General features: G+C 34.4%; 1 protein-coding gene across 16 annotated transcripts; it reads left to right on the top strand.

The window, feature by feature from the left end:
- The first annotated feature begins 1,381 nt into the window (after nucleotides 1-1,381).
- On the top strand, nucleotides 1,382-5,619 carry LOC123230293 (pentatricopeptide repeat-containing protein At1g63130, mitochondrial-like). Of its 16 annotated transcripts, XM_044656460.1 has the most exons (5): nucleotides 1,382-3,732; nucleotides 3,863-3,921; nucleotides 4,046-4,109; nucleotides 4,203-4,253; nucleotides 4,489-5,619. In XM_044656460.1, the coding sequence occupies exon 1, from the start codon at nucleotides 1,473-1,475 to the stop codon at nucleotides 3,324-3,326; it is 1,854 nt and encodes a 617-aa protein (XP_044512395.1). In that variant the 5' UTR covers nucleotides 1,382-1,472; the 3' UTR covers nucleotides 3,327-3,732; nucleotides 3,863-3,921; nucleotides 4,046-4,109; nucleotides 4,203-4,253; nucleotides 4,489-5,619. The 16 variants fall into 16 exon arrangements, with proteins under 16 accessions (XP_044512395.1, XP_044512391.1, XP_044512393.1 ...); XM_044656456.1 differs by having other exon boundaries at nucleotides 4,046-4,253; XM_044656458.1 differs by having other exon boundaries at nucleotides 1,382-3,921.
- Nucleotides 5,620-13,760: the final 8,141 nt, after the last annotated feature.

Below are 13,760 nucleotides of genomic sequence, written 5' to 3'. Positions count from 1 at the left end.
CATGGAACCTTCATTTACTTTTAGTTTTGCCCTGTTGTTAAAAGGTTTCAGCCTTGATAGAGCCTGTCACATTGACCAACGAAATAGCTAGATGTGATATTTAGCATAAAATTATCTAACAGTTGATCAATTAATTTTTCTAGTTATTATGAGGGGTAAAATTGTTATTTAATAAAAATATTTTAAAAAATAAAAAATTTATCGCAATTTTTCCCTAGGTGTAAAAATCTAACATTTCCCCCCCACCACCCAACTGCCCCAACCGAAGGTTTCAAAAGTGATAAATGCCCACCTAGTGTTTCAATCACCTCTTCTTCGATGAACAACATCTTCTAGATCATCGACATTCTTCTTCTCAATCGACTTATCTTCCCCTTCCAATGTCTTTGCCTCCCTCCCTTATTCAAATCACGTTTGATGATTGCCTTCCCTTATTCAAAAAGCAACAAAGACACGTCTAGGATGCATTCAAATTTGGATGAACATCGTTCACTGACCAACGTCTTCGTTTATATGTTTTTGTTAGTCGCGCTTCATTCATCGATTTGGATGAACATCACTCACAAAGACAAAACATTTTTGTTAAAGATAATGACGACAAGAGAGAGCAACATAAGGATTGGGAGGGGGAGATAAGCTAACTGGGAGGGAGAATGTCGACAACCAGGAAGTCGTTGTTTGCTGGAGAGGAGGAGATCGAAAACTTAAGGGGGAATTTATCACTTTTCAAATATTGGGGGTGGGGGGAAATATTGGTTTTTAAACTTACGAGAAATAAAAAAATTTTAGTTTCTTAAAATATTTTTATTAAATAACAATTTTATCCTTAACAAGAATTGAAAAAAATTAATAGATGAGTAAGTGTTTGAGATTTTTAAAGTTAATAAGTGAAAACTTAAAAAAACACTAATCTTTGGATGGGAAAAAGTCCTTTAGCCTTCTTTTAAATGTGAGATGCTACACATATAAAATAATATAATCATCGATTTTCCTGGCTTACTATAATAAAAGTTGAGTAAAATGTAAGTTTCAATCAAACTCAAAAGTTTAGATCGTACGTTAGCGAAATTGACTATGAGTACTCAATTCACTAATTATAAATATGTTTATTTTCTTTTTAATTATAATTTAATTTTTTAATTAGAAAACATAATTTAAAAATTATTTAATAAAAAATATTTTCCTAACAGGTTAACCCCATTACTTGGCAAATGCATGTGGGTTGGCTTATTAAAAGTCTAATATGATACGACTCTATATAAAAAATCATGTAAATAAGTTTAATAATTTTTGCAGACGAGTCCGACAATAGGTCAGGTACAACCTATAGGCCCAGTGGGCTGTGCCAAAACCGGCGCTGATACGGTTCATACGCATATTAGCTCAAGATAACTTCCCGCCATATCGCACTAATTCAGTATATATTAGGATTAGGTATTCATCTGTATCACACCTTCAGGTCTCTTCACTACATGGCTTTAAAATCCTCCTTTCGTTCTTCTTCATTCTCTCGAAACCCATCGATGAAAGATAATATTTCGTCTTTTTTAATTCACTCACACAACTTCACGACTTCGACATCCAAAAAAGAGCTTTCATGTTCTTTCAAAAACTCCCTTGATCAAGCCTCACTTGCTAAATTCCTCAAAGAAAACTGTCGATCAGGTAAGTTTACTTTGAATGAAGCACTTTACTGTTTTGATTACATGATTGATTCACAACCTATTTCTCCAATTTCCTCATTCAACATTTTGTTCGGTGCACTTGCCAAGAAGAAGCATTATTACGACGTCATTTCGCTTTATAATCGGTTGAATTCAACTGGGCTGTCTCTAGATTTTGGGTCTTTGAAAATTTTTATAAATTGCTTGTGTAATATTAAAAGGGTTTTTGAAGCGCATGCGGTTTTTGGAAAAATTTTGAAGCAGGGTTTTAGCCCAGATGCAGTTACTTTTACTTCTTTGATTAAAGGTCTGTGTGTAGAGAGAAAGATTATGGAATCAATGGAATTGTTTGATAAAATGGCTGTTGTTGGTTGTAGGCCTGATGTTATCACTTGCAACATTTTGATTGATGGCTTGTGTAAAGCAGGGAGGATAAATGTTGCACTTAAGTTCCATGAAGAAATGACTAAGGGAAATGAAGAATCTGGTGTTTTCTGTAAACCAGACGTTGTTACTTATACTACTATAATTGATGGTCTATGTAAGGCTGGGTTAGTTAAGAAGGCAAGGGAATTGTATTTGGAAATGAAGGGTTTGGGAATTAGTCCAAACGAAGTTACTTATACCACTCTAATTCATTGTTTGTTTTCTCTGGGTGATTGGGAGAATGGTAAAAGTTTATTTATTGCGATGATGGATCAAGGCGTACAGCCTTCAGTAGTGACTTTTAATGTGATAATAGATCAACTTTGCAAGAAAGGGCAATTGGATGAAGCAAATAAGTTGTTGGAAATGATGATTCAAATAGGTGTGGATCCCAATGTTTATACTTACAAAATTTTAATTAATGGTTATTGCTTAGTTGGTAGAATTGGTGATGCAAGGGAGTTGTTTGATTCCATAGCTAGAAAGGGGTATGGACTTGATGTTGTTTGCTACAATACTTTAATTAATTGGTATTGCAAGAATAAAATGGCCAACAAAGCGCTTATTCTTTATCGAGAGATGATTTCAAAAGGAATTAGGTCTAATGTGATTACTTATAACACCTTGTTAGGTGGCCTTTTTCTTAGAGCTGAAGTAAAACATGCATGGAAATTAGTTGATGAGATGCAACTTAATGGTGTTTTACCTAATCCTCGGACATATAGCATATTCATTGATGGACTTTGCAAGAATGGATGCGCTTTAGAAGCAGTGGAAATGGTTAACACTATAGTAACTAATAAGTTTGCACTTAGCCTTGAAAGCATGAATTCCCTCATTGATGGATTGTTTAAAGCAGGGAGATTTGAAACTGCATGGGAGCTATTTCAGAAATTTTCTCAACATGAAAACCTCATGCCAGACATTGTAACGTATAATATTTTGATCAATGGGCTTTGTAAAAATGGAGAACTAGAAAAGGCAAATGAGTTGTTTTTGTACATGGAGGAAAAAGGTTGTGCTCCAGATACATTGACATTTAATACACTTATGTCCAGTTTCCTCAAAAGTAATGAGATACCAAAAGTTTTTGAACTCCTTCATAAGATGGCGGACAGAAATTTGAAGCCGACAGAGTGTACGATGTCTTTAGTCATGCGGTCACTATTGAAGGACAAAAAATATCATAAATATTTGAACCGGCTTCCACAATTTCCTGTCGAAAAGCCACTTTAAAGTTTTCTGGATAAAATTTTGTGATTAGTACACTTTTTAAAAGTAAAATCCTTATCAGGAGGCCTTTTTGTGACAGCATTAGAATATAAAAATAGTAGCTTCTTCTTCTGGTTGCAGAAAGGCTCTGTTTTTGTTACATGGCGAAGAATGTTGTGTAATACACTTAAATGCTTCTCTCTTTTTTTATTTTTTTAACTTAGAGTCAGTCAATAGGCATGTACTTGAAACATAATACTTATGATTTATTCAGAGCCTATCAGTTTTCTATAGAACTACTTAAGCAATATAAAGACCATGACTGATTGTAGACGCCAGAAATTTGGTAATTTCTTCAGAGCCTGTGATTGTCTGTGGAACTACTTAAGCAACATAAAGGCCATGATTGATTGTGGATGCCGAAAATTTGGTAAATTTTGCTAGCTATTAAATATTTTACTGTAAAAACTTGTTCATTCTGTTCCCTATGGTTGAAAAACATATATAATTGATTTTTTTGTTCTTTTGTTGACACTTTTCAGAATTTACTTTTTTGACAGATACACCTTTTTCCAAAATTTGCCAGCAATAGCTTTCATAACAGGAATTACAATGTTAGGTGAAGCACATTGCAATGACTTTAGTCTGTAATTCAGGGCAGGTGCCATTATGCAGTTTTGGAATCAGTGGAAACTATCGAAAGTCATGGTAATTTTATAGGTAATGAGTGGTATTATTTGCAGGACGAGTGTGAGGATTTGCAGCAGACAATGAAAAATGGCCTTCTTAAGGGGCCAACTGTTGGAAGTATTTCCACACTCTGCAATTTAATTTGCAATCTTTAACAACATATGCATCTGAAATCACACTGATTAACTGATGAAACACTTGGTACTGCAGGTGGAACATGACCAGAAGGTGAGAAGCCTGCATGAAGATATAACAAAACATGTATGTATTTTTTTAGTCAACTTTCTTGATTTAATAATTCTGTTGTTTTTTTGGTGATTTATGATGCCTCATTTGAGTGTTGAAATGATTTCTAAATTTTGTTCAACATTTCATTGTACCTTTAAATGCTTCCCAATATTTTTCATTTTCTGGATCATGTGAACTTCTATCTTTTGTCCTTTACTTGCTTTTGATATATTTTTTCTTCCACTTGGCATTTTCTTTAAAAAAATAGTGGATTGTGAGGGAGCTGGTTTCGTTACAAAACCACGTTTATAGAGCAAATGAGCAGGGATGAAGGAGAGAATATCCTTTGATGGTGTTATTTGTGATATGATTGTGTAGTTTTGTTCCTAATATGCTATGATGCATCATATGCAAAATACCCTTCTTTATAGACATTAAAGAAGGGGTAGTTGATCCTTAACATGCATCTTTTTTATACACTTGCTGAGTACATGGGTAGTCTGCTGCTGCTTCAAACACCATCAAAGCAATCATGGTTACTAGTAAGGTTCCTCAAGTAATTGCAGAAGTAAAACCTGGGCCTGCTTGCTAGGATCCTTAGGCTTCTACTTACTAGAGACTTTTCATGAGGCTTCCCTATTGTGAAAAACATTATAATAGAATTATATCATTTAACGTTTCTTGTCCAAGAGTATTAGGGCCACTATCTGTTACTGTAGTGGACCGAAAAAATTGGGGGTATAAATGCAATGGAGCTGCTGGCACAAAAAGAAAGAGGCATGGGAGGGAGCTTAGCCTCTCAAAAGCCGGATAATTCTAGGCAGAGATTCTAGCCTCTCGGAAGCCAGATCTAGCAGTGATTTTTGTTATCATTTTTCTGTAAATTGTTGTTCTTCATAATCACACTCAACAATAAATTCAAATCCCAACAGATGCTAAGATCAAGACAAGTGTTTTGTGATCCTAACAGATGCTTACCCTATTATTTGAACAACAAAATCCTTTTTTTTTTTTTCCCTATGTTTTGGTGTTTGACTCTGCCAGTACAAACTCAGTTTATGCAACAAAAAGTAGATGTGATGCTTGTTTTGTAAGTTCTTGTGGCTCAGTATTAGAATGGGCATTTGACATATCAACTTTACAGGAGGTGGAGAAAACATTGCGTTTAGAGAAACTGGATTTGTTTCTTTTGGTAAAGATGATGAACATAGAGAAGCTTTCAACAACAATTCTGCTCAAGAGAGGGTATAGAAGGTAGGAATGTTGTCATATTGTTCGACTGGTCTAAGATTCATGTCTTCAATTGGTGAAGACATTAATTATACTTCTTGTATTAACGATGGGCACATCCACACCAAATCATAATAATAATAAAATTGTTAGCAAATTTCTAATTATACTTGATGCATTATCTATGCATTTATATTTCTAATTGTAACGTCATCATTTTTTAAAATATTAAATATACTCTCAAATGATCACCTCCCAAAAAAGGTGCTGGGTATATATCATGTATCCTATAATACTAAAACCATGTTTCAATAAACTTGGAACTTGTCATTCATCATTCTGAGATGAAACTTTTGGTCACAAATTATCTCACAATAATTATACACAGCTGCAATTTATGCAGTCAACCACTGGTCATTCATAAAAACTACGTTGTTACCAAATAAAACTGCAAATTTAACCTTAAAGAATCCACCAAAAGCACTTCTTAAAAGGAAATCACAACATTAAGGTCAACAACACCACAACATGTGCTATTATATTTCTTCTGAGTAAAATTACACAAAATTATAAAGAAGTGAAATTTCTAAACTAACAACCAAATCTATTTCAAAATAGACATCCAAAAAAACCCTTTTTGCAACTGGGAAAAACAATTTCAGATGCACCATTTTTGCAGAAACAACAACAATCAAAAGCACTTCCAAAGCCCAAAAAATAGGATAAATTGAAGGCAATAAAACTCATTTCAGCACACATGGGTTGTCTATGCAACGTGATAGGAGGATGCATATTCTTCTTTTTCTTTAATTTCTCTAAAAAATAATGCAAAAAAATAAAGCATTGACATTTAATACACTTATGTCCAGTTTTCTCAAAAATAATGAGATGCCGAAAGTTTTTCAACTCCTTCATAAGAAGCCGAACAGTGTGTACAATGTCTACAAAAAATATCAAAGGATATTTGAACCAGCTTCCACAATTCTCCGTCCAAAAGCCACTTTAAAGTATTCCGGATGAAAATTTTTTGATTAGCACACTTCTTAAAAGTAGAGTCATTATCAGGACACCTTTCTTTGACACCATATGAATATAAAACAGTAAAAGCTTCTTCTGGTTGCAGAAAGGCTCTGTTTTTGTTACTAGGCGAAGAATGTTGTGTGATACACTTAAACGCTTCCCTCTCTCAATTGCCTTTTTTTTTTTTTTTTCTGAGAATCAGTCAATCTTCATGTGCTTGAAACATAATGCTTATGATTTCTTCAGTGCAGGTGAATTGTCTGTGGAACTACATAAGCAATATACAGGCCATGACTGATTGTAGACTCTGAAAATTTGGTTGTCCTTGCCACGGTTAAATACTTTACCGTCAGAACTTGTACATTCTGTCCCCTATGGTTGAAAAACATATCTAATTGATTTTTTGTCCTTTTGTTAACTCTTTGACGTTTTGCCTTTTAAGTTGGATGTTTTTAAGATAAAGTAATAATTAATTATATGATGATATACATAAGTGTGTATCTATATGTATACTCAAAATAGGTATACATAGAATTACTTTTTCAAATTTACAAACAATGACTTCCATGACAGGAATTACAATGTTAGTTGAATCACATTGCAATAATTTCAGTTTGTAATTCAGGATAGGAGCCATTTCAGTGTTGAATGATTTACAAGTTTTCGGCCATTCACAAATACGTGGGATTTGTGAAAACTGTTATTCGCTCAATTGTTGAAAAAGCCTGCAGGTTGCAATTAGAAGTTGGACGTACAAAAGTTAGTAAAAGGTTTCAGCATGAGGCAGAGTCCGCCATCATATCATGATGAAATAAAATGAAGAGAATTTCTTTTTCCATGTAAGTTGAGTTTTCATATTTTCATGGTATCAGAGCCTAAGACTAACGTCAATGGCAGATTTCCCTTCATTTTCAGGAGTCTCTAATACTCCAGATAGATTTGATCCGTCTAAGTTGTCACCAAACCCTAAAATGACTCAGTTTGGTGCTTTTTCGTTGTTGAACCTACAACCTATCATCTAGAAGCTGAATGATAAGAATTACCGATAGTGGATATCACAACGTTTGATCTTGAAGATCATCTCACAGGTTAAATACCCTGCCCTTCACCCTTTATAATTGTCAAAAATGAGAGTAATTCTGGCGTGATTAAATAATTGAATCTTGATTATTCTTTGTGGAAAAGAATAGACAAGTTCTTAATGAGTTGGTTGTTATCTTCAATTTCAGAATGCATGTTTAGTAATATCTTTAGGTGTGAAACCTCAACTGAGATTTGTAAAATCAGATTGATGCAATTAAAGTTCACTTTACAAACATTTAAGAAAGGAATGCTGTGTATTAGTGAATATGTTAAGATGAAAGAAGTAGTTGATGCTCTGACATCTACTGGCCAAGTTATTACTTGGGAAGACTTGATTGGGTACATAATAGATGGAGTTGGTCCAGAATTTGACCTTGTGGCAGTTTACGTTACAGCAAAACTAGATTCTCCCAGTGAAACTATAACCTTTGCAGAAGCAAAATATGCGTTGTACATATATCTGAGCAGAGGTTGAGTAGAAATTCAATGTGTGTTGTTGATTTACATGGAGGTCTAGTGAATGTAGCAGCACAAGTAGGTGGCAGAGGTAAAGAAGAGAAGAATGCTAGAGTATTCTATTCAGGAGCTGACGATATAGAATCTGTTCACAATGGACAATTTCAAGATAATGTCAATACTGGTAAGTTGTATGGCAGAATTGGAGGCTTAGGCAGTGGCAGAGGTAGGGGTTATCTTAAATAGAAAATAGTGAGTCAGGTGTGTGGAAAGGTTGGTCACATAGCCTCACATTATTATCATAGGTTTGATGTAAGTATAACTAATTAATACTTACATGGTCAAACACACTCTAATTCCTTTCACAGCCAGAAACACTATATATAAGGTTAAGAATTTTGACAGCAAACTTTTGCAAATATAGACAACTCGATCTATAAACACTGCACCTCTCAGCTGGCGATTTTGTTTCTTTATATTTGACAGCGAGATTTATCCCAAATAAACCTCCACCTTTCTTATACAAGGATAACCCATCATTGATATTATCTTGCTCATTTGTTGTTAGAACCAATCTCTAGAAGCAATCATACAAACCATTCATGACCTCAATATCTGATTCCATCCTATCGGAGTTCGCGTAATAGAATTTGAGATTTAAATAATACCCTGTTACGTGCAATGGGTGATGAAATTGGCAATCCCATCTATGATCAATCATCTCAAGTATATGTTCATACTTGTGCTTTTCATCTTCTTTGAAAGATTTCACAATTGTTTCTTTAGTCCTTTTCATAGCCTCACATATATTCCATAGCCTCATACTCCACAAGATAAGAATAGAAAAATTAATAAAATTGTTAAAGAAGATTAAACAATCACACATTGCAATCAGCAAAGTACTGGACGCTTTCAGGCTTAACAACAGTCATAACTTTATTACATCTTGTGGCTTTCAATTAAAATTACACATTGAATAAAACAAAATTTACATCTGCTCTACACTGTCACTACAGTGCATTGGCTTAGTGCTTCATTACAATTTACAAGTGTACGCACCACACAAGAAACATATTGAATGACAAATTATTACAATATTAAATGTACAGTAAAATTGCGTTCGGTTGCTCACTAGCTAAGCTACTTGCGAGCTTGGCTCGAGTAGCCTCAATGAACCTAACCACGAGTCGAGCTTGACGAGTTCAAACGAGCTTGTTCAAAGCTCATGTCCTTCTAGCTTCTTTTCAACAATTAGACAGAGGTTCAGCTTGAGGTGGTGATTGTGTAGGAAAGTTGAGCTTGGCCTTGTCGCCATGTATGCACTTGGTAGCTTCATCGCAGGCTCTCGCAGCTTCTTCGATTGTGTTGTAGGTACCAAGCCAGACTCGGGCTCCTTTGTGAGGATCTCTGATTTCAATCGTCCACTTCCCCCATGGCTTCTGCCTTATTCCTCTGTACACGTGCTTCCGAGCTCGTTGAGTCTTAGGTTTATCCTCCATCTGCCTATTCTTTTCACCATTTTCATTCCTCACTATATACTGTATTAGAAAAACAAAATAAAATAAAGCAATCTCTCATATCCAAGAAAGGCAACTAACAAGAGAAACATAATTAAATGCAACTGTAACTTTAATAAACAATCTAGAAGATCAAACAAAACAAAATGAAACGACAATATAAACAAACATTTTTACAGCATCAAATCACAAAAATTATCAAAGAGCAGCTACGAATATCGAACCTTTAAAGTTAACTGTTAAAGAAACCCAGATGAAGAAAGAAATGTTACCTTGGTCAAGCTTTTGAGCTTCAAACTGTTTGGCGTAGTCCAAGCCCAAGAGGTCTGAATTGGTGTCAAGTTCTGACCACAAGTCTTCCACTGTCAATTTTCGGCCACGTTTCAGATCAACGAAGTCGGAAATAACGGCACCGCCACACATATTTTTTCTGTGGTACTTTAAGAGAAAGCAAAGAGAGAGAAGAGAGAAATTATGTTGTCTTGTAATGTGAGAGAGAACGTCTGCTGCTTGCCTTGGCTCGTTAGCTGAGTCGAGCCGTTCGTCTCAAAGCTCGAGTTTGCTTTTTCAAGTATATGAAGTTTAAGCTCGTTCATATAATTCTTATTGCTTCTCAACTTCCTCTCGCCTTACACTTTCAAAAGCACTGAACCTATCACCCTGAGCCATTTCATGCTCAAGCGCGCTTTTCACAACTATGATGTAATCTATAATGGTGGTCTAAGGTCACAAGGAACAAATTTCATAGGATCATATACTCACCAGCAGAACAAGGGAAATTTTCAGTTTCATACAGATTTTCAAAATCCTCAGAACTCACTTTATGATTTTTAGTATAGATCGGAAGCCTTCATTGCTCACACACACCATCCTGCCATGACCTTGAATAATCAACCAAATTATTCTGCACCCTTTCTTAGAAATGCATTTGAACCATTTAATTTAAGCACAGAAAACCAACCATTAGACCTAAATTGTTCTCCCATAGCCAAACCCACAACAGTTAATGATCCTCATTGGTACATGGATTTGGGAGCTATTGACCATGTGACCTCAAATCTATAATAACTCGCTGTTAAAGTTGAATACAATGGGAAGCAACAACTCCAGGTTGGAAATTGAGAGTGTTTAGGTATTTCACCTACAGGTTTTACTCTCTTTCCCTCTAATTTTTCAAATAGATACCTTTACTTGAAAAATATTCTTTGTTCCAAAAATAACACAAAACCTGCTTAATATGTCTAAATTTACTAGGGATAACAATGTGCTTGTAGAATTTACTTCTGATTCTTGTGCTGTTAAGGACATGGACAAAAAGGTGCCTCTTCTTGAAGGGATACTTAGAGATGGCTCGTGTCAACTACAGACAACAGATAAACATTTTACATTTTTTAATAAGGACTGCTTTAAAACTTCTACTGCAAATGTTGTGCTTGTGAAAACAAATACTCAATCTGATGAACCTTTTTCTAATGCTTTGCATGTAAACAATGCTGATTTACTTACATGGCATAGAACATTAGTACATCGCTGTACAAGCACAATATTTGAAAATTTCAAAACTTTGATGTTGAAAAATTGCAATGTGAATAAATTACCATTTTGTGTTGATTGTCAGCTTGGAAAAGCCTATAAATTGCCTTTTCCTAAATCAGTATATGAGGCTGTTGCTCCCCTTGAATTAATTCATAGTGATATATGGGGTCCCTCACCTGTTTACTCAAAAGACAATTTTCGGTACTATGTTCATTTTATAGATAATCACACTAGATTCACTGGGATTTTCACTTTAAGAGCAAAGTCAGAAGTAAAATAAAAATTCATCTATTTCCATAAACTTGTAAAGAGACAATTTGACAAAATATTGAAAAGTTTTCAAAGTGATTTAGGAGGAGAGCGTAAAGCTTCAGTGTCTTATTTACAAGAACATGAAATTTTAATTAGAAATTCATGCCCCTATACTCACCAATAAAATGGTAGGGGTGAAAAAAAATATAAGCAAATTGCTGAGTTAGGATTATTGCTATTTTCTCAAGCTGGAATGCCTCTTTCCTATTGGTGGGATGCTTTTCATACTGTTGTCTATCTCATCAATAGAATGCCACTATCCAATTTGTCCTTCAAATCTCTTTTTTTGTTATTATTTGGTAAACAACCAAAATTACACGTCTTTTAGAACATTTGGATGTGCATGTTTTCCTTTCCTAAGACTTTCCAATAGACACAAACTAGAATTTCATACTCAAAAATGTGTTTTTCTTGGATATAGTATATCACATAAAGACTATTTTGGTCTATGTCAAAATGGCAAAATCTAGATAGAAAAAAGTGTGAATTTTGATGAAAATCAAAAGTCTGACTGTCTTTTTGATGCATTAGGCAACTTTTTTTTAACCAACACATACTGCATCTTGTTTTGAAAAAATAATTCCAACTTTATCAGAATTACACCAAAAACACAATGTTCACATTCAAGTATATATATGAATCTAATACGAACTTTGAAAGAACTAAACCTTAAAAGTTAGTTATTGAGATAGGAGAGTCCAAAATCATATAAACCTCATACTAGTTATCCACACTTTCCAATATAGGATCCAAGTCTTATACTTTATATTTAGAATCCTAACATACTACTATATGCACAACCCCGACGCCTACACGAACTGGTTGTGTGTTAGCTTTTTGCTAATCCCAGACGAACATTGCAATGTCAGCGTTACTATCTGCACTACACGATTGTAACTGGGATACATAATGATGACTTTGATACCAAATGATACAAACATTGGGATAACCACACCTCAAAAACTAGTTATTGAGATAAAAAAAAGCCTAAAACCATGTAAACTGAACGCTAGTTGCTTATACTTTCTAATGTGAGATCCAAGTCTCATTCTTTACACTTGGAATCCTAACATAATCTCATCCCTCAATGTCATCAAAAGCTGCTGATATGTCAAATCAAAAGTTTGAAAACCAGGAAATCCAAAGAACTTCTTCCACATCGCTAACCTATTTAGAAAATTTAGATGTTCAATCCACAACAAATCTTGAAGATTTTCTTCCCTTTGAAAGGCAGTTGAGACAACTTACAATAACCCTTCGTATGTAACTACATCTTCTCATCCTATGATAACTAGGTCCAAAACTGGTACCCTGCCGAAACCAAGAGTCTTTCTAACCCAAACTGATTTATCAATTGTGAGTGAATCAAAATCAATCAAAGAAGCACTGTCAAATCCATTATGGTTTAAGTCAATGCAAAAGGAATATGAAGCTCTTGTAAAAATTCAGACGTGAACTTTAGTTTCAAGAACTTTTAGCATGAATATAGTTGGGCACAAGTGGGTGTTTAGAATTAAATATCATACAGATGGCACAGTATAGAAATTAAAGTCTAGGTTTGTAGCAAAAGGATTCCAGCAAAATCCTGGAACAGATTATTCAGAGACCTTTAGTCCAATTATAAAGGCTGCAACCATTAGAAGTATTTTACCTTTGGTTGTTTCCTTTGAGTGGAAGATTAATCAGGTGAACTTTAATAATGCCTCTTTGAATAGAGAGCTACAAAAGGAAGTGTTTATGACCCAACTTGATGGTTTTGAAAATTTTGAGAATCCCTTTTATGTTTGTAAGCTATCCAAAGTCTTGTATGGCTTAAAACAAGCTCCAAGAGCTTGGTTTGATAAATCGAGAACTGCCCTGGTAAGTAGAGGATTTCTAAATACTGCCTCAGATGCAAGCTTGTTTGTGTTAAAAAATGAAAGGGTGACAATGTTATTACTTATATATATAGATGATATTTTAATAAAGGGATCTAACGAGGGATATATTGTAGAACTAATTAAAGATCTAAATTCTCAATTTTCGCTAAAAAATCTAGGAGAACTGAGTTATTTTTTGGGACTTGAAGCTTGTAGATAAGTTGGTGGGTTGCACTTGTGTCAAACTAAGTATGCGACAAATTTGCTAATAAAACAAATATGCTTAATGCTAACACTAGTGTAACACCTATGGTTGTTGGATTAAAGTTGTCTTATGAAGATAGTGAATTGTTTGAAGATCCCACACTATATAGAAGTACCATTGGAGTTTTACATCATTTGACCTTAAAAAGACATGATATTTGTTACATAGTGAACAAATTGAGTCAATATTTAAAAGCTTCTACCAAGCTTCAATGGCAGGCCTGCAAAAGATTGTTAAGGTACATAAAAGAAGCTCTTCATTT

Source organism: Mangifera indica, chromosome 12 (genome assembly GCF_011075055.1).
Source record: "Mangifera indica cultivar Alphonso chromosome 12, CATAS_Mindica_2.1, whole genome shotgun sequence".
NCBI classification, from domain to species: domain Eukaryota; kingdom Viridiplantae; phylum Streptophyta; class Magnoliopsida; order Sapindales; family Anacardiaceae; genus Mangifera; species Mangifera indica.
This window is presented reverse-complemented; position numbering and strand designations above follow the sequence as displayed.

Bases quoted from the DNA above. Each gene is read 5' to 3' on its own strand.
- LOC123230293 (XM_044656460.1), top strand. From the start codon at position 1,473: ATGGCTTTAAAATCCTCCTTTCGTTCTTCTTCATTCTCTCGAAACCCA.